The 19,714-nt window shown below is 35.2% G+C and overlaps 1 protein-coding gene across 4 annotated transcripts in view; it reads left to right on the top strand.

The window, feature by feature from the left end:
* The window catches only part of FSTL5 (follistatin like 5), a 684,718-nt gene extending 665,216 nt beyond the window's left edge, over positions 1–19,502 (top strand). For all 4 annotated transcript variants that reach the window (XM_025439183.3, XM_025439182.3, XM_025439181.3 and 1 more), the window contains one exon: positions 16,964–19,502. In XM_025439183.3, the coding sequence (XP_025294968.3) occupies positions 16,964–17,666 (703 nt within the window). In that variant the 3' untranslated portion in view covers positions 17,667–19,502. The remainder of the gene's footprint in view (positions 1–16,963) is intronic.
* Positions 19,503–19,714: the final 212 nt, after the last annotated feature.

Here is a 19,714-nt window from a genome sequence, read left to right as displayed (position 1 = left end):
ACAAGGAGAGAGAGAGAGAGGCAGAGACATGGGCAGAGGGAGAAGCAGGCTCCATGCAGGGAGCCTGATGTGGGACTAGATCCCGGGTCTCCAGGGTCATGCCCTGGGCTGAAGGCGGCACTAAACTGCTGAGCCACCCTGGCTGCCCAATGTTGAAGTATTTAGAGCTGTTGTCACATCGATTCAGTATTTTGACTGTCATTTATATCTGTTAATTATTAGTAGTCCAACACATTACGATTTTGATTTTGATTTTGTACCTAAGATTGTGTATCAGATGGCATAGGTGGGATTTGATTCTACCTCATCAATAGTCAATAAAGGAGGCGTTGACTATTAAGAACCAAATATCAGATTAGGCTCAATCCAAGAATCTAACATATGAGGGCGAATGTGCAATGTACACAAAGCCAATACAAGGACATAAAGGAGGCTGAGAATAGAGCCAAAGAGAGATCCAAATCTTTTTGTCACAGAAACAAACCTTACTAAAACTAGCACTCAAAACAAAAGAAGTTAAATAATCCATAGATGCTAGGTACACATCCAGAAAACAACAAACACAATGTGGCATTGTTTCCAAAGCAGTGTGTTGCTCAGTTCCTAATATTTTAAGTGCTGTAGGTGAAGCCCAGCTATGTAGATTCTTCAAGGGAGGAGCAAGTCTAAGAGCCAAATAATTGTATTATTAATAATAAAGATTATTAGTGATGATTCAGCTTCTTATTTAAAACAATAATTTTCACTTGAAATGTTTCTAAAACACATTGATCATTTTGCCCAAAATGTCCTAAATTTTTTGTTTTTGTTGAAATATTGTGTTGTTTTTGCATTGAGTGTGTGTGTGTGTGTGTGTTTCACTTCCCTTCTGTCATCAGAAATGTTGGCTATATCCAGCCCCTTTCAGTAACAGCTTCCTTTGGGCTTTTTATCTACTCTTAATGATTGATGGATGTATAGATATATGAAAAATCACTTTTAAAAATCTTATGACTGAAAAGTAAGAGAAAATCAAACTTATAATAAATTTAAATACAATGTTGTACAATTAGAAAAATATATGTCGTTTTTGAGCTCTAAATTAATTGGCATTAGTTAAGTATTCTAAAAAGGCAGCAACTGTCTAATTTCCATTCCAGTGAAATACTACCATTTTCCAGTTCATTATTGTAGACATTCTAGTTATATGTACGTTGCCTCTGCCCTGTGTCGAAATTTCATGACTTCCAACACTGATATTCTTACAACTAATTTATTCTTATGGTATTCTGGGAAGTAAGTAGCATAATCACCACTGTACAAATGGAAATAAAACCAATGAAATTACAATTTTAGGGGCAGACTTACAACATAAGTATCAGGCATACTTTGGTTGTTCTATTTCTACTTTCTTCCTCATAAAACTTCACTACATGTTTCTCTATAGCATAGTCATGCCAATTAAAAGAAGTTACCAGGGAAAGGCTGCTAAAGTTAATAAGATTAAATTTTCAAGCAGAATTGATGAAGTAGTTATACAAATTCAACTACTTCGGACTTGTTTGTCCTCACTTCTCTACTATGTATGCTTGATTCAATCTCTGAAATAAATACGTCTTTTCAGAGATTTGCAATAAAATCACATTCCATTTTAAATTATGATGTTCGGTCACCAAATTACATATAATAGACTTAAAAATGGAAAACCTCCCGGTATTATTGAAATGAGAGTTAAGACAATTATCAAAGGTACTATTCTGAATATAGATATTGTAAAATTATATATATATAATATATATATATATATATATGCCAGGTTGAATTTCAAAGCAGATTTTCAAAGACAGACTGGTTTAAGGAAATATAAAAAATAACCCCTGATTAACATTGTGGAATGATGCCTTGAGAGGAGAAAGCTTTCCTGTTTCCCATTTTTTCGTTCAATTGTTGTCTGCTGTATCTTCTGCTGAAATTACAGCTGCAAGCATTTTCTTCAGGCAAACTTTTAGTCTTACCATGCAAATTCATTGTTAATATTATAGATCATGACATTTCCCGTTGGTCTTTGGTCTAATATTCGCTACTACATCATTATTTAAACTATGAATTTATTGTTCCATCATCGTGTGTAATTCAGTACAAGTAGTTTTTTGCATTTTCACATGTTTTTCATTTAATTTAACATCAAAACATACTCTGGTATCTTCAGGATTCATTTCAGTATGTCTATTTCTTTGCAGATAAAACTTTACATAGATAAATTTTTAAAGCATGAAGCACAGTCTGTTTATTTATCTATTATTTAATTGCAGTGTAGTTGACATAGTTTATTTATTTTTTTATTTTATTTTTTTTTAATTATTTATTTATGATAGTCACAGAGAGAGAGAGAGAGAGAGAGGCAGAGACATAGGCAGAGGGAGAAGCAGGCTCCATGCACCGGGAGCCCGACGTGGGACTCGATCCTGGGTCTCCAAGATCGCACCCTGGGCCAAAGGCAGGCGCTAACCCGCTGTGCCACCAAGAGATCCCCCGACATACAGTTTAGTTTCAAGTGTGCAATATAGTGATTCAACAGTTCCAAGTATTACTCAGTGATAATCAAGATTGGGGTACTCTTACTCCCTATCCCCTAATTCCTCCATCACCCCCCCACACATCCCCTCTGGAAATCATATTTGTTCTCTATAGTTAAGAGTGGTTTGTCTCTTTTTTCTTTGTTCATTTGTTTTGTTTCTTAAATTCCACATATGAGTGAAATCATATTGTATTTCTCTCTCTCTGACTGACTTTGCTTAGCATTATACTCTCCAGCACTTATTTACAAAAGGCAAGATTTCATCCTTTTTTTAGGTCTGAATAATATTCCATTATATGTATGTATCACATCTTCTTTATCCATTTATCTAATGATGGACGCTTGGGTTGCTTCCATAGTTTGGTTATTATAAATAATGATGCAATAAACACGGGAATACATATATCCCTTCAAAGTAGTGTTTTTGTATTCTTGGGTAAATACACAGTAGTGCAATTACCCAACTGTAGAGTAGTGGTATTTTTAACTTTGTGAGGAGCCTCCATACTATCTTCCACAGTGCCTGGCCCAGTTTTCATTCCCACCAACTGGGTAAGAGAGCTCCTTTTTCAATCCACATTCTCACCAACACTTGTTACTTGAGATTTTAGCCATTCTGACAGGTGTGAGGTGATATCTTATTGTAGTTTTGCTTTGCATTTTCCTGATGGTGACTAATGTGGAACATCTTTTCATATGTCTGTTGGCCATCTGAATGTCTTCTTTAGGGAGACATCTGTTCATGTCTTCTGCCCATTTTTAATTGGATTATTTGGTTTTTGACATTGAGTTGTAAAAGTTCTTTATATGTTTTGGATACTAACCTTTTATTAGATATGTCATTTGCAAAAATCTTCTCCCATTTAGTTTAGTTTTTAGTGTTTTTTTTTTTTTTATGTACAGAAGCTTTTTATTTTGATGTAGTCCCAAAAGTTTATTTTTGCTTTTGTTTCTCCTGCCTCAAGAGACTTATCTAGAAAGATGTTGCTGTGGCCAATGTAAGAGAAATTACTGCCTATGCTCTCTCTTCTAGGATATCTATGGTTTCACTTCTCACAGGTCCTTGGTGCATTTTGAATTTATTTTTGTGTATGGTGTAAAAAAGTGGCCAGTTTCATTCTTTTGCATGTAGCTGTCCAGCTGTCCCACACCATTTGTTGAAGAGACTGTTTTTTACCCATTGGATATTCTTGCCTCTTTTGTTGAAGATTAACTGACTATGAAATGGTGGGTTTGTAGTCTGTGCTTTGTTTAGACGCTTAGTAAATGCATATTCAAGAATGAAATAATAAGCAATTATCATGAGGAGTACCTGAGCTTTTTATATAGACATCATACATATTGTTTTGTTTCTATTAGCATATAGAAATATATATTTCTTATTACAAAATGGACTATGCTCATTGAATAAAGATTGAGAACTTTTAAAATATGAGCTTAGTTCAGTCTCTAACCTTGACCAAAGTCAAACTTTGGACATGTTATCTTCAGTGCATGCGTGGGCTATGCTTATTTTATTTTTTAATGGTTTAATTATAGTGTACACACAACACTATGCTCTTTTCATATATCTGTACTGAATAAACATTAATCCTAACTTAGTTTTTTTTTATATTTTCAACATCTATATTCTATTGCAGCAAGTGTCTATATCACCATTTACATATTCACTTATGTACAGACTTTTGGGTTGTTGACACATCTTTACTACTGTACGTGATAATATTATGAATATATTTATACAAAAATTTATTCATACTTATTATTATTCTCCCAGCACAGTCAACTAGAAAGTGAATTATAGCTAAAAAGAGTAAAAATATGTGAAAGACCCTTGAATCTAATTACTAATTATTTTCTACATGCAAGTTACACTGTTATTAGCAATAGAAGTGCCAATTTCATTGAGCACTTTAACATTATATATTCCTAATTGGTGAAATGAACATATCTCATTGCTCTAATTTTATTTAGTTGAAAAATAGTGGGGCTGGATGTTTTCTGTGTATATTTGGATACATATGTGCTGTATTGAAACCATAAAGAAGTTTATGTAGTAATAAGTACAATCTCCTTTTATAAGCATCCAGCACTTTTCTTTTTAGAAGATTAGACATATGGTTGAGTAACCTTCCAGTCCATTTCTTCTAGCAATTACATATAAATGCATTAAAATAGATAGTATTCTTTAAAATCTGGTATGTACTTCTTTAAAAAGTAACTGTTTTGGAGATACCACTATGTCATTACTAATAACCTATCATTTTTATAGCTGCAGTGTGAGATTTCATTTGGTGGATGGTTCATAGTGTATTTAAGCATTCCTTTAGTGTTTGACATTTAAAGTATTTCTAAATTTCCTTATTGCAACCAGTGCTGCGGTGAATATCTTTGTGCATGCTACTTTGTGGTCATTTATGAGCATTTATTAAGAGGAGATACAGAGAGGCCTCATTGCTTCATTAAAGCAGAGTCGTATTTTAATTTTAAGAGGTAATATCAAATTATTCTCCAAAAAGCTTAAAATAATTATACTTCCACCAATAGTATGTGAGAGAAGATATTTGATCACATCTTTACCAGTGTTGGATTTAAACACACTTTATTGTTGATACCACCAGATTGGTAAAAATAAATACCACATATTATTGTTTTAACTTACATTCACTTAATTGTTTATGAAATTTTGAATATTTTGATGTTAATAGGCCATTCTTCCCTCATATGAGGAATTTCTTTGCTATTTTTTCTATTTAATATTTTGCTTTTTTGATTTTAGTAATTTATCATACAGTCAGAATATTGACTTTTTCAATTATATTTTGCTCATTTTATAGATTGCATTAACTATTTTTCATTGCAGAATGTAGTATTCTTTGTCAAGTTTCACTTCTAGACTTTTAGAATGTGGGATCTTGCTTAAAAAGGTATCATCTTCTTCAATATTTGATGCTTTTAATACAGTTATAATACTGTTATTTAATATGGGCCTTTTTAATATTATCATAATATCATCATAGTTTCAACTCTTTCATCTCTTTAGGTATTATTTTGTGTAAAAACTGAGTTATATATACATTTTTCTTACTAGATAGCTGATTACCTCAAAATATGTAGCCTTTATCTTCTCTACAAATTTGAAAAACTATCTTTATTATATTTTTAACTTTCACAGTTCACATAAGTCTGTTTCTAAAATTTTTATTCTGTTCCATCAATATCTATATGTATTGCTGAAACACCACTAGATCAAGGCCAATTTTGAAATACATATTTTAAAGCAAGAGGAAAGTACTAGCCACTGCAATGATAAATATGAAGAATTAAGTGAGTTAGAAATTGCAAAGGGGAGGTAAAAGTATCCATCTTTAAAAATGATATGATTGAATATAAATAATACTAGAATATAAGCTAAAAACCTATTATAAAAATAAAATAATTCAAAATATTAAGGGGCACAAAAACCATGTTCAGAAATTAGTAACTTTATACATTCTGACAAAAAAACAAGACATAATGGAAAAAAGAATCCATTAACATTAACAAATAAAAGGTAAAATATCTATGAATATACCCAAGGAAAAATTAATTTTTCTTGATACAGCAATTAAAAATGAATCAAATACATAGAAATATATATATCATATTATTTAAAAAATATTAAAGCTTAATATATAAATATATTTATGTAAATAAACCCCTCAAATATATTAATATTTTAAAATTAGATAAGCTGATTCTAAAATGTGAGGTAAGATTACTAATCGTGTTCTAACTTAATAAACTGACTGTTCTAACTTGTAAAAAGTTTACAGAACACCGCACATGCACACACACAAATAGCCAATAAATTTTGAGAAAAAAAGTAGTTAGATTCATTTTCCTGGATATTTGTACATATTATATAGGCTAAATGAATAGAATAGTGCAAAATGTATCTATGAGGAAAGAAAAAGACTGATGAAAGAAGTAGAACATTCAGACATAGACTAAATGCATGTGGGCCAAGTCAATGGGAAGTGATGTACAATTTCATAAAATAGCTGCTAATAGATACCTTCTTAAGAATAATTTTTAAAAAACCAGTTGGACCATTACCTTATATGATAGATGGTTGTAATAATGATGTCCAGTGAATCCTATCTCCCAATACCAATGCCTTTGGGTAGTTAATCCCCTTGCACATTGACTGTGGCATGTGATTTCTTTATGCCCATGGAACATAAGCAAACAGGAGCCAAGCAGGGATTTGACAAGAGCTTTCCCTATTAGAATGTTGCAGTCACCTTTGAAGGAAGTCTTGTGAGCATCCTTGAGGAGAAAAAACCAGATGGAGAGAGGAAGGCTCACTCATGCCAGGCTTCCTGGCTGAGCTCAGCCATTGACCAACCCACCAGCTTAATGAAGCCACGAGTACACATATTAAGGGAGTGATTAAGTAAAATATGGTGGATCATATTATAAATTTCTGATAAAAGACTATAAAGCAGTATAGGAAATAGGCACAGAATGTGAATATATCCTTAAAATGCAGTGTAGAAAGGAAAAAAATATGTGATATATATACCATATTGTCATTTGTATGAATGAAAAATACAAACAAAATAAGCAAAATCCTCCTCTTTCCCTTACTCCTGCATGCCTGAGAACACATACACAGATTAATAAAAAAAATTACCAAATCCAGATAAATTTTTGGATATATTACAAACCTTTAGTCTGTTAGGAAATAATTACTCATACAGTTTTGCTCTTACCTGAAGAAAATATAAAACTAATGGGAAAATAATAATACCATCACTGGTGTTAATCATGTGGATAACTTTTATCACATGATTTCTAACTTAGTTTTGCTAATTTGACAAAATATCATGGACTGGGTGGTTTCAACAACAGAAGTTTATTTCTCACAGTTCTAGAAGTTGGAAAGTCAGAGATCAGGGTGCCAACAACACGTCTGGGTTCTGGTGAACCTGTCGTCCTGGTTTGCTGATAACTGCCTTAGGTTGTGTCCTGAGAGAGAGAGAGAGAGAGAGAGAGAAATCATATCTTTGTGTTTCTTCTTTCAAGGGCACCATTCCCATTCAGGAGGGCTCTATCCTCATGACCTAATTTCCTCCCCAAATTTCCACCTCCAGATAACATCACATTGGGGATTATGCCTTCAACATAAGAATTTGAGGTGTGGAGGAGACACAATTCAGTCATAACATTTCACCCCTGGTTTCTCAAAATTCATGTCTTCTCACTTGAAAAATGCACTTGTTCTAATCCCAATAGTCCCAAAGGCTTTAACATGCTCCAGTATCAATTCTAAAGTCCAAAGTCTTACCCAAATGTCATCTAAATTACATATGGAAAAGACTCATGTCTGATTCACACTGAGGCAAAATTACTCTCTCTGTGAACCTGTGAAATCAAATATACTATGTGCTTCCAAAATTAAATGGGGGGGGGGGGCACAGAAGATAGATACTCTATTCCAAAAGGGAGAAATAAGAGAGAATAAAGTGGTGATGAGTCCCAAACAAGTCTAAAATAGAGCAAAGCAAACTCCATGAGATTTTAAGACTTGAGAATAATCCTCTTTGACTTCCTGTTCTGACTTCCAGCCCCACTGCAGCTCTGCAGGGTGAGGGTTGCAGCACCAAGGCTCTGGGTGATGTTCCAGCCCTTTTCAAACTGAGACGGTTGCCCTGATGATCACTGAATCACCTTTGGAGTCATTTGTCCTTAATCTTGAAGAACAATGGATGTTCACAGATACAGAGATGTTTGGTCTTTTGCTATAAAATTCAAGAAGTCCAGCAACCTTCCTTCATTCCATCCTGTCTCCACCTCCATCTCTTTTGGTGCAAACTGGCATCCTCCCTGCTGGGTGACTGATGCGTTCTGTGGTTCACATCATGCTATATCCTTATCAAACTGGCTGGTCTTCTGCACCCTCAATGTTCTTTTCTGAACATGCTTCACATTTTTTTTTTAATTATAGACAGGCTAAGATTTTTCCAAGTCTTTATGTTCTGGGTCCTTTTACTTAACAATTCTTCTTTTAAACTGTCTCTGTCTGCTCCCATTTTACCATAAGCAATCAGGAGGAACCAAATCACATCTTCAACACTTGGCTTATAAATCTTCTCAGCTGAATATCCAAGTTCATCATTCTCAAGTTCTACATTCCCCCAAATACTGGAACATGAACATGGTTTAACTAGATTCTCTCTTTCTTTATATTGTAAAGAAATGTCTTTCCTCCAATTTCCAAATGTCTTTCCCCCATTACCACGTGAGATCTCATCAGAATGGCCTTTACCAGCCATGTTTCTACATCCCGTTCATGATTATTTATGTGTTCTCTAAGAAGATAAAGACTTCCTTTCCAGCTCTCCTCTTTTATTTCTGAACTCTCACCAACATTGCATGGCCCTTACCCAGCAAAATTGGCTTTTTCTAGCATGCACCTCAAAACCCCTCAATTCTCTATTGCTTACTCAGTTCCAAAGCCTCATCCACACTTGCAGAAATTTGTTGTAGCAGCACCTCATCTCTAGTACCAATGATGTTTTAGTCATTTCAGGCTACTTTAACAAAATATCACAGTGTGGGTGCTTAAACAACAGAAATTTATCATGGTTCTGGAGGCTAGGAAGTCCGAGATCAGGATTCAACATGTTTAGGTTCTGGAGAGATTTCTCTTCCTAGTTTGCAGACTGCCATCTTGCTCTGTCCTCACCTGGTGGTGAGGGAGAAGGAGGGAGAGAGAGAGAGAGAGAGAGAGAGAGAGAGGAGAGAGCATCTCTTTTAAATCTCTTCTTCTAAGGGCACTAATCTAATCCATGAAGGCACGTCCTCATAACCTAATTTCTTCCCAAAGGCCCCACCTCCAAACAGCATTATCATGGAGATTAGGGCTTCAACGCATGAATCTGGTGGGGCAGCCGGGGGTGGGGGTGGGGGTGTCACAAACATTGAGTACATAGCAATTATTAAAAATATCTTACTAGTAACTAAAGGTAAGAGACATTTGCTCAAACTTTACCAAAAGTAAGAAAATGCAATCTAAAGAAGCATTCATTTCAGGGGGGAAATCAAGAATATCCTTCTTCCAGTTTGGAAAGTTATGCAATAGTTTCTTTATCAATTGTCAAATTATCCCAATTGGAAACTAAACGTATACGTCACGATCCCTCACTCCATGTAACTCTGTATATTCACTAGAATTGAGTTTTTCAAAACTCTGGCTAAGGAAATCTGTGGCTTCTGTTTTGCATTTCTATCTCCAGGTACACACTCCACCTTTCTCTACTTTGCTTTCTAGCCCAGAAGGCTGCCTAATATGGCTTCTGGTTTGTTAGATCAATGAAACACCTGATCGGAGGTTGCACAAAGAAGGAGCATGAGACTAGAGTGTATTATCCCCCCTACCTTCCCGCCCCTGTTCCCTCATTCCTCCCCCATGTCTTTAGGTGACCAGCTATTTCTTTAGATCAAAGGTGACAGGTCCTCACATGACATAGCTCTCCACATAACTCCTTCCTACCCAGATAGAGCAGTGACAACAGCCTCATTGTTACTCTCCCCATATTACTGCACTGTCCCTTGTGACCAATTTCTATTTCACTGTAAACAATCTCTTCATTGCACCCTCCTTGATTTATTCTAATTGAAATTTATTCCTTTCCTTCTGGGATCCAGACTAATATAAACTCTCTCTTCACGTGAGAGCCTAGCAGAACCGAAATGTAAATTAGCAGCTGACACAGGGATAGCTATACCCATCCCTTTTCTCATCTTTGAAGAGGCTCCCTAAACACTTTTTGAAAGTCAGGGCATCCAATTATAAGTACCCCGCTGCTTGACTATAATTACCTTAAGGATAGGCGTGCATTTCCTCTCCATTTCCTTCATGAGGTTGTACAACGTGTACTGAACATAACAGCTTGTGAATAATACTGAATCTGGTCACACAGTGTCTAGAACCCAACTCATGGCAGACCTAGCTCGTTATTAAATCTTTCTTCCACCCATCATTTCTGTCTTGGAGGTATACAACAGACACATTGGTAGTATTTATTGACTCATCAATTTTGCTCTTGTATTTCCACCTCTGTGCTCACAAATCATTTCCCATTCATCTAATTACTGTCTCCATTTCCATGATGTCATCCCTGCTCTATTTGTCAACTCCTGTGTAAAACACACCAGAATCGGAAAAATGGGTAAGATCCAAGAAGGTCTTATTTTCAGATTTTCATGTGTTTTTCCAAAACCAAGTTATGAAGAGCAACCAATCTTTTAAAATGCCATCTGAAAGCGTAGTTGTCAGGTTTGTTTTTTGTTTCTTTGTTTTTGTTTTTGTTTTGTTTTTTTTCCTAAGCTCTTAAGCTCTTCAAAAAGAGGTGGAGGAGTTTGGTCTTTGAAACATAGTTTGTAGTATAGTGGTGTGCGCAGAATTCTTAATAAATCTAGGTCTTTTTCTTTGTATGTCCCAGACACTAGAAGTGATAGACCTTTAGACACTGTATTAATTCTGTCAAGTAAGTAGGCCTCCTGAACATACCATAATTAAATTATACATTTATGTTTCAGTTTGGTCCAGAAGAATCAAACTCCCTACAGATCCAAACAATAGGATACCAGAGAAGAAAAAAAAAAAAAATAGGGAATTTGGCATTCAGAAGCACATTCTACTTTTTAAAGAAAAAATTTCTAAAACTGAAAGTGAAGAAGTAATGTTAAAATCTTTAATATAGAATCTCTATAATATACTTATAAAAGACAGGTAGGAGGCATCATGTGGTTTATTTTAGCTTTTCTAACCTATGTTTTGAAAACAGAAAACTTCAAAGTAGTATCATTTCTCAAAAACATCTAAGCTTTAGGTCTATTCAGAGACTGTCCTTGCTCTAGTTATAAATCTTTACTAAATGTGTCAATTCTATTTCTCTGTACCTCCCATCTCCCGAATATGAATGTGACCACTGTTTATGAACAGGTGTGTTTTACTGAGCTGTTTATGTGAAGTTCAGATAAAAACTAAATCCTCTGGTACTTGTGTAGGAACAGCATTCAATCTTTTCTTACAAGGGTCATTCTGGAATAATAGAAAACAACTAAATATAAAGGAATTCATAAACTAGTGAATGATGGCTCATGTCAGATTTATGCTCTGTGTCCATGAAAACCCTCCATCAGCCGTAACACAATGGAAGATGTCACTTCAATAGCACATTGTATGTGTGAGTTTATATATTAATTACATGGAAAGGAGGTTATAATTTGATTTCTTATCTGTTAAGCATATCTTACCTTCCAATTAGAAAAATGAGATACTTATAATCCAATTAGAAAAAACAAGGTATTAATAATCCTGCCTACTATTATTATGAAGCACTAATTACTTGATCATATGTTTGGGATGTAGATTTTCACAAGCAAAATTCCAATATAATTAATTCCTAGGGCTGTTAAAGTGATTCTGTTCTGGAATTTTATTTCAAGAAACACAGTTTCTATTAATGAGACATCAGAAAAGTTTGGGAAACACTTTTGTTTTAGATGTGGATTGCACAGTGCTGTTTTTATAATAGGTTAGAGGGTCTGACTAATCCCACGTCCAAACACACAACTGCGGGGGTATAGCTCAGTGGGAGAGCGTTTGACAACAAACACACTCAGTCTGCACTTACTACTTCCCACTTGCAGCCGTTGATACACAGAGAAATACTCGTTTTAAAATCTAGGGAGGTGTAGGTGAGGAGATATGAGGAAAGAGCTCATGTGGGAATGGAGAGGGAGCATCAGGGACACTTGGCAGCTAGTACTATGGGGACGTGATGTCAGTGGTCAAAGACTGAAGGTCAACAGTAAGGAGAGCTGTTCAGGTGAGAATCTATGAGGACTCTGGGGCAAGGCACTACTGTATTAAGACTCAGGAGATAAAATAATTGTCATTCTGCAAATATTACAAGGTTCTTTCACTCCATACTTTGAAGTGTTAACACTCTTGGCACTGGTCATAACAACCTAGTACAGGCTATTAATTGCAATTATGGAATTCCTTCAGTAGCATCTCAGCCAGCAGAGTCGGGGGGGGGGGGACATGGCAGACGCCGTGGGGGGACAATAACTGGGAAATCACTCTGTGAGAACCTCTGACCAGACCCATTTGGGAACTCCGTGAGAGATACGGGGAAATCAGTCATTACTCAGGATGCAAGAAATGCAGCCTGGTCTTGCCGGGACGTGGAAGCCTTTGAGCAGCTCTTTATTGGGTGTCATCGTATTTCAACCATGCTTCTCTCTAAATCTGTTCTTTCCCCTCATTGCTAAACAACTTCTTTTACAAGGCTCTCGAATTGCCATGTCATAAGCTCTGACCGCAATTCTCTATCTCTTTAGATGTCCTAAAGTCTGCCTCAAAATTTTCTGTTACATCTAGTGAAAATCCTTGAGTAAGACAGGTGTCTATTTCAAATCCCATCCTTGTGCAGAGGTCAGAAATCACCCAGCACGCCATGGCTCACTGCTCCATGACCTCAGTAAGAACCAAAGCAGCCCCTCTAAAGAAGACGGAGTGAGCTAGACTGCCTTCATTTCTAACAATGTGAGAAATTTCGATGATCGGAGAATGGGTGTACCAGCCCTAGATCCTGTTGGCAAGACGTGAGAGCAAGAATAAAAATGTGAAATTCTATTGCAAGTGTGATCTCTGCTGCATATATAAGGGGTAAAATCTTGCCACGTTTGAGTAACACGATGTGCTTATTTTAAACACTGGGGATACTGGCTCTACAAATTGACCGTTTTTGTTCTTCCCGTTTAAGAATTATAATAATATGCCGTCCCGTAGGAAATATCATGTTGGACTCATAATGGGAGAATGAGGTTCCTTAAGGTACAAAGCAGGGGCAGGTTCTGTTTATTGAGAGTGTACTGTTTGCCTGGTAATAAACACACACTTAACTTTTATCCTCCAAGCAAGGTAGTACCTTTGTCCTCTTTTGGCTAACGAAGGCATTGAAACTCGTGGAAGTCAAGGACTTTACATGAGGTCACCTATCTATTATATCGAAAAACTGCATCATGAAACTAGATCTGCCTGGATTGAAAACCTCTATACTTCATCCTAACCAAGAAGTTCCCTTGTATGAATCACTTCCAGACCTCACCTTAAAGTACAAAAGCAGTAATTAAAGCTGAACTTCTTAAAAGCTTCTAAAATGAACTAGATCGATTACACTTCAGAAAAATAAAAATAATTTGTGAAAGAAAAACATGGCTCTAATTCTCTTCCGAGTCCAATAAGAAGTCCACCCAGTGCCGTACCAAGAGGTCCCCCTTTCCTAGCCTTATTAATTTCCTAGTGAAAGAAGTGATTCCGTAAGTTTTACTTCTCATTTCTTACAGTCTGCAACTTCCTACACATATTCTGACAAATATTAGACAAACTATGTTAGGCCTAGTCCTGGGCAGGATTTTATTATACTAAGCAGGCATGAAAGTTGAGAGCCTCGTAAATATTAATCACAGACTAATGAACAGTGGGAAATTTTTGAATATCAATCTGTACTAGGGGGAAATTTTGAATTAGAGACACCACGTCCTACCCAATAAATCAGTAGTGAAAAATTGAAGGCATTCTCATGCATCTGCTTATGTAGCTAGATCTCTAGTCCTAAAGGAGAGTGCAGCATGGATGCCAAAATAGATGTAATTTTATAACCCCACATGGAGCTTTTGCATTTTTAACCGAACCTTTTTTAAAATTTTAATTACCTGCAAAAAAGATTGAACTGTATTACAGAAAACTTGAGTGCATTCTTTAGTATTAGAGTTAAAATAGTTCACCAGCAGTTAGAGCTTGTCGCATTCTTCTTCATTAGCATTCACAAACCATTGCCCAAAGGGAATGGAAGACTCAAGGTTGAGAGAGGAGCCGAAATGCCAAAATTTGATTGGCTTATTGCTTTTATTAAATGTGCATATTACTGCTTTTCTCTCTGGGCACATGTACAATGCATAACATTAAGAAAAAAGACAATCTCTTCCATCATTTTCAAAATTTCATAGTATCAGATACACACTGACATATCTTTAATGATTGTCCATTAATGGAGAAATATCCCTTTACAGTAATCAGAGCTAATTATTTATTAAGACAAATATGAGTCTGAGTATTGAGATCTAGGATTTTATGATCTTTTTGACGTGGACAAAAAATAATGGGGCTCAGCTTTCAGTTTGAGGGTTTTTTTATTCTTTAATATTCAGATAGCTTTTAAAACCTGTGCTAGGCAATTAATATTTTAATAGAAACAGTTAGAAATGATTTTTAATCACATGTATGCTGCTTCATACCATTATAATCAAAACTAAATTTTATCCTAAATAGGTATGATGTGAGCTGTGTTTACTGAAATGACACAAACACAGTTATTAAGGACACAGGAAAGGAGAAGAAAGATCGAGGAAATAAGCCAGAAATGGTGACTGTCACCAGAAATATTATTTTCAAAATGATTACTTTATTCCACCTCGTGTAAAGAAAATAAGCAATAACTACTAAATTAAGTAATAGTATAGCAGGATGCTATAATTAAGCATTAATCACTACATTTTCCATTTTTGTTACTAAAATTCCTAGACTCATTGAAAGCAGGGAGAGTTATGTTGACCTACAGTGTATTCCCAGTGCCTCATATTCTATTGAATATTTCAATATTTCAATAAATATTTACAACTTTTTAGAAAAAGAGTAGATACACATTATAGTTATCCTTTTGTGTAGATGAAGTTGTCATCTCTCTAAAGTGTCACAACAAATAGTGTCTTCACATATGTTTAAAGAGCTAAAATTAATATGGCTTCCCAACTACATGCAATATAATAACATAAAAGCAGTTACAACTTTGCAACTATTTTATTAAAGAATTTGTGCTTATGCACTTGCTGTCTTCCACAATTACAACACAAAGATTGATTCTTTGAAAACACTAATCTAATCTTTCCTATGATATTAAAGGTGAGTTTATTTTTTGAGATTGCCATATGCTTATATTTGAAATTTTAGGGAGTTTTATCCTGGATGCACCATATTTATTTATGTATAATGTGTGGAAATGGTCTTTTTTTTACATAAATAAGATTTTGTGTATCAAAATCTGCATATCAAAAATGAACTTGCACAGGTGACAACATAATAGGTTATCTTCAGAGTTTTTGTTTGTTTTACTGTGCCACAAGTCATCTTATTTTTAAGATGCACATTCAATGTAACAATAGACCCCTGGCTTTTTTAAGATATATATTTATGGAGCCTCTGAAAATACTAGGATGTGTTTTAACTGATATTATTAACAAAAACTAAGTAAGAGTCCTTCAAAATTTGATTGACCCAGTATCCATTTTGAATATAATTTTATATAGTAGTCCCATCTCATTTTATCTTATTCAACTTACTTATTTTTGCTATGGGCCCACTGGCTTTATAAGCCATGGTTTCAAAATATATTTACACTTCTCACAGGGACTTATAATGTTTTATAGCTAGTATTCAAGACAAATGCCTTGAAAGGCACTGAAGTAATTAAATAGGCCACCAAAGTAAATAAGAAATATTTACTTTTAAATTAACAGGAAAAATCATAAATCCTTAAGGTTCATCATGTTTTGATATAAGATAACCAATATGATGCAATTATATCACCAAAAACGATAAATATAAGCATGGCAAGGTTGAAAAATGCAACCTGTATTTAAAACTTATAATAAAATAAGTGTTAAAATCATAAAAGTAGTTAATAGAGGTAATCTTAAAATCTAATAAATAGAAGTTTAATAGTTCTATACCAAAAAAAAAAATCTGCATTTATTAAGGTGGTCCTGTAAGGCAGCTTAAGAAGAGAAAAATGTGGATAATTGTCGAAGTATCGATGAATGTCAGCTTCCTGGTGATCTTAAGACAAAATAAGAAGTAAACAAAGCAAGCGAAATAGATATATATTCAAGTATTTTGTTCTTGTTGACTTTAATAGCAGTAAACTAAGCTTATTTGATATTAGAAGGATTAGAAACACACAAAATAACAAAATAATGTTTACTTTTTTACCCTGTATGGTAAAGGTAGAATCTGTTCTTCTAAGTTGTTAGATATACTGCTTTTAATTATTTTGTTTTCTACACCATGAGTTACAATTGTTTGGCTGTAATGAAAGAATGACCTAGAGAAAGGAGAAGAGTGGCACAATTTAAAGTTTAATTCTAACCTGACTGTGACACAAACTGCTGCAGAGCCTGACATTTAATGCCTAGACTAGGGATGGCCCTTTCCACCTGCCCACATTACATTTTCAGGTGGGAATCAGTCTATAGTTTCCTGTCTAACTTTGGTTTTCATCTTTTCAGGTTTGGATTTATTCTTCACAAAGATGAAGCTGCACTACAAAAAATTGATCTTGAAACCATGTCATACATCAAGACAATTAACTTGATGGACTATAAGTGCATTCCTCAGTCACTGGCGTATACACACTTGGGAGGATACTACTTCATTGGCTGCAAGCCTGACAGCACGGGGGCAGTCCCACCACAGCTTATGGTGGACGGTGTAACCGACTCAGTCATCGGATTCAATAGTGATGTTACAGGCACTCCATATGTCTCTCCAGACGGGCATTATCTTGTCAGCATTAATGATGTGAAGGGTCTTGTAAGGGTCCAGTACATTACCATCAGAGGAGAAATACAGGACGCTTTTGATATTCACACAAATCTGCATATATCTGATCTGGCATTTCAGCCATCCTTTACCGAAGCCCATCAGTACAACATCTACGGCAGTTCAAGCACACAGACTGATGTGCTCTTCGTGGAGCTCTCCTCTGGGAAGGTTAAGATGATAAAGAGTCTAAAGGAACCACTCAAGGCAGAAGAATGGCCTTGGAACCAGAAGAACAGGCAAATCCAGGACAGTGGCTTGTTTGGTCAATACCTGATGACGCCTTCCAAGGACTCCCTCTTTATACTAGATGGACGACTCAATAAGTTAAACTGTGAGATCACTGAAGTGGAGAAAGGAAATACAGTCGTTTGGGTTGGAGATGCCTAGGAAATGCCTAGGAACCCTTATCAGATAATAATGGAATGAAGAGTTTTCCAGTACATTGCACTTAATCCATTGTTTAAATTTCAGCTTAACTTTCCAAGATTATACCCTAGTCAAGCATAAGTTACTTGGTTGGCCCAAATAAAATAGACTTTTTTTTTTTTGCAAAGATGCACACAATTAGTAATATTGGTTGATTAGAAATATTTAACACAGCATTTAATAAGAAACTACATCAATCACAAGAATCAAACCTATAATTACACATTTTAAGCCAATAAAATAGAAATTTAAATACTTACAAAAAATAACTGCAGGGAATTTCAGATGACTTTAAGCACCATTTCATTTTGGGGGTGGTTTATCTCTTATTTTTTCTTTCCACTTTTCGGTATGCTTAAACTAGAAATAAAAAGGTGTTGTGGAACCTTAAAATTCTTACTTCAAAATATTCCGTCCCATCCACTGTTTATAATCTTTTGTGCCTTGTAGGGAATGTCACAAGAGGAAAAGGTAGGCTAAAAGCTGCATACTGAACACCCTCATAACTACAAATCTTTTGTCATTAGAAGAGAAAAGTTCGGCGTCTCTTGCGCCAAATCCTATCGTCAGCATTGGGTTCAACATCAACGAAATGTCATTTGAAGGCATAAGTTGGCCTTAGGTTGTATACAGGTGACAAACTCTATTTGAAACTTAACCATATGGTCTGCAGCATGCGACAGAACGTGGGGAGGAAGGGAGGAAAAGGAATTATGGAAAGCTGTTTGCAATGTATTCTCTTCATTTTGCTTGTCGTCATTGGAGTGAATTGTATTTTTGATGCAAGTTTGTCTCAGATGTTAACTACTTACAAATGTTTCTTATTAGCAGAATAGATTTTTTTTTTCATGTAGTCCAGTGTTGAATCAGCAGGAACTTTCAGCTTTAAAAATGAAGTCTCATTTGTGTCTGCTTAGAGTAAAGCACATGTAGGGAAATTACCACCTGGGAGAAAATACTGGCTAGAGACCTGAGAAGTATTAGTGGCTTAGGAGAATTAGTAGCGGAAATTGGGACTAGGGGCTAGCTCCACAGTGGTGAGGAAAGTCGAACTTCACTATCGCCTTGGTAATTTAAATATAACTCATCAAAGAACTTCATTCCTTGAGAACTTTCCTCAATGACTTCTGCTCAACTCTTAAATAACCCTTAAATGACCTTCTCATTAACTATGTGCTATGGTTTGAAACCTAACTAATTCTCTTATTTGAGACACTAGAGAAGTAAAAATGATTGCTTCTTTAAAAAAATGAGGAAATAAAAGGCTAATAGAAGTGGATTAAAGCTAGAATTGGTTTATTGAAATAAGCAGATAATTATCTAGGCTTAAGGTCATATACATGTTTGGAGACTCTATTTTTTTCTTTAGTTGTTGCTAAAAATGCTAATGGGCTGTTGAAACGACCTCCGTTTACTGAAGGTAATCCAATAAGGTCTTTTTTAAATACAAATTTGACTCAAGTTTAAATTGTATAAAACTGCTTAGAAACCTGAAATTTTATAGTGTGTAATACCTTATGTATATATAGCATCCTGAGCTGTGTAATATGGTAGATTTCTTCTTAGCTTAAGGAAACATTATGGGAGGTAGATTTAATAAACAACACAAATCAACTTATGTTTCTACTTACCTGCTTTCCTTTTTAGCAAGTTTCTCCCTTGTGAACATGAACCATATAAAGTGTCTAATGATTTAATGTAAGTCTGTCCCATACATCCTTCTTTGGTAGCTTACACCATGTGGATGCTCTGTCTGTAGACATTGCTTGATAAAAGAATAAACCTCTTAAATTTTAACCCTTAAGAGTCCAGTCCATGTTTTAACGTGCATACCTGTGCTTTATTTTGTCCTACCTCCTAGTGCTTTCCAACACAGCCTGATGCTCTGCATTATTTTGAAAGTCGATCAGCTGGGGTAGAGGGCCAGTAAAGTGAGGTCAATTAAGGAAAGCAATTTAGTTTGTCTTTTTATATGAAATATAAATTGTATTGCAAATAACAATCTCGTC

This window comes from Canis lupus, chromosome 15, assembly GCF_003254725.2.
Source record: "Canis lupus dingo isolate Sandy chromosome 15, ASM325472v2, whole genome shotgun sequence".
Lineage (NCBI taxonomy): Eukaryota > Metazoa > Chordata > Mammalia > Carnivora > Canidae > Canis > Canis lupus.
Note: the sequence above shows the minus strand (reverse complement) of the source record. Positions and strands in the feature narration are given on the sequence as shown.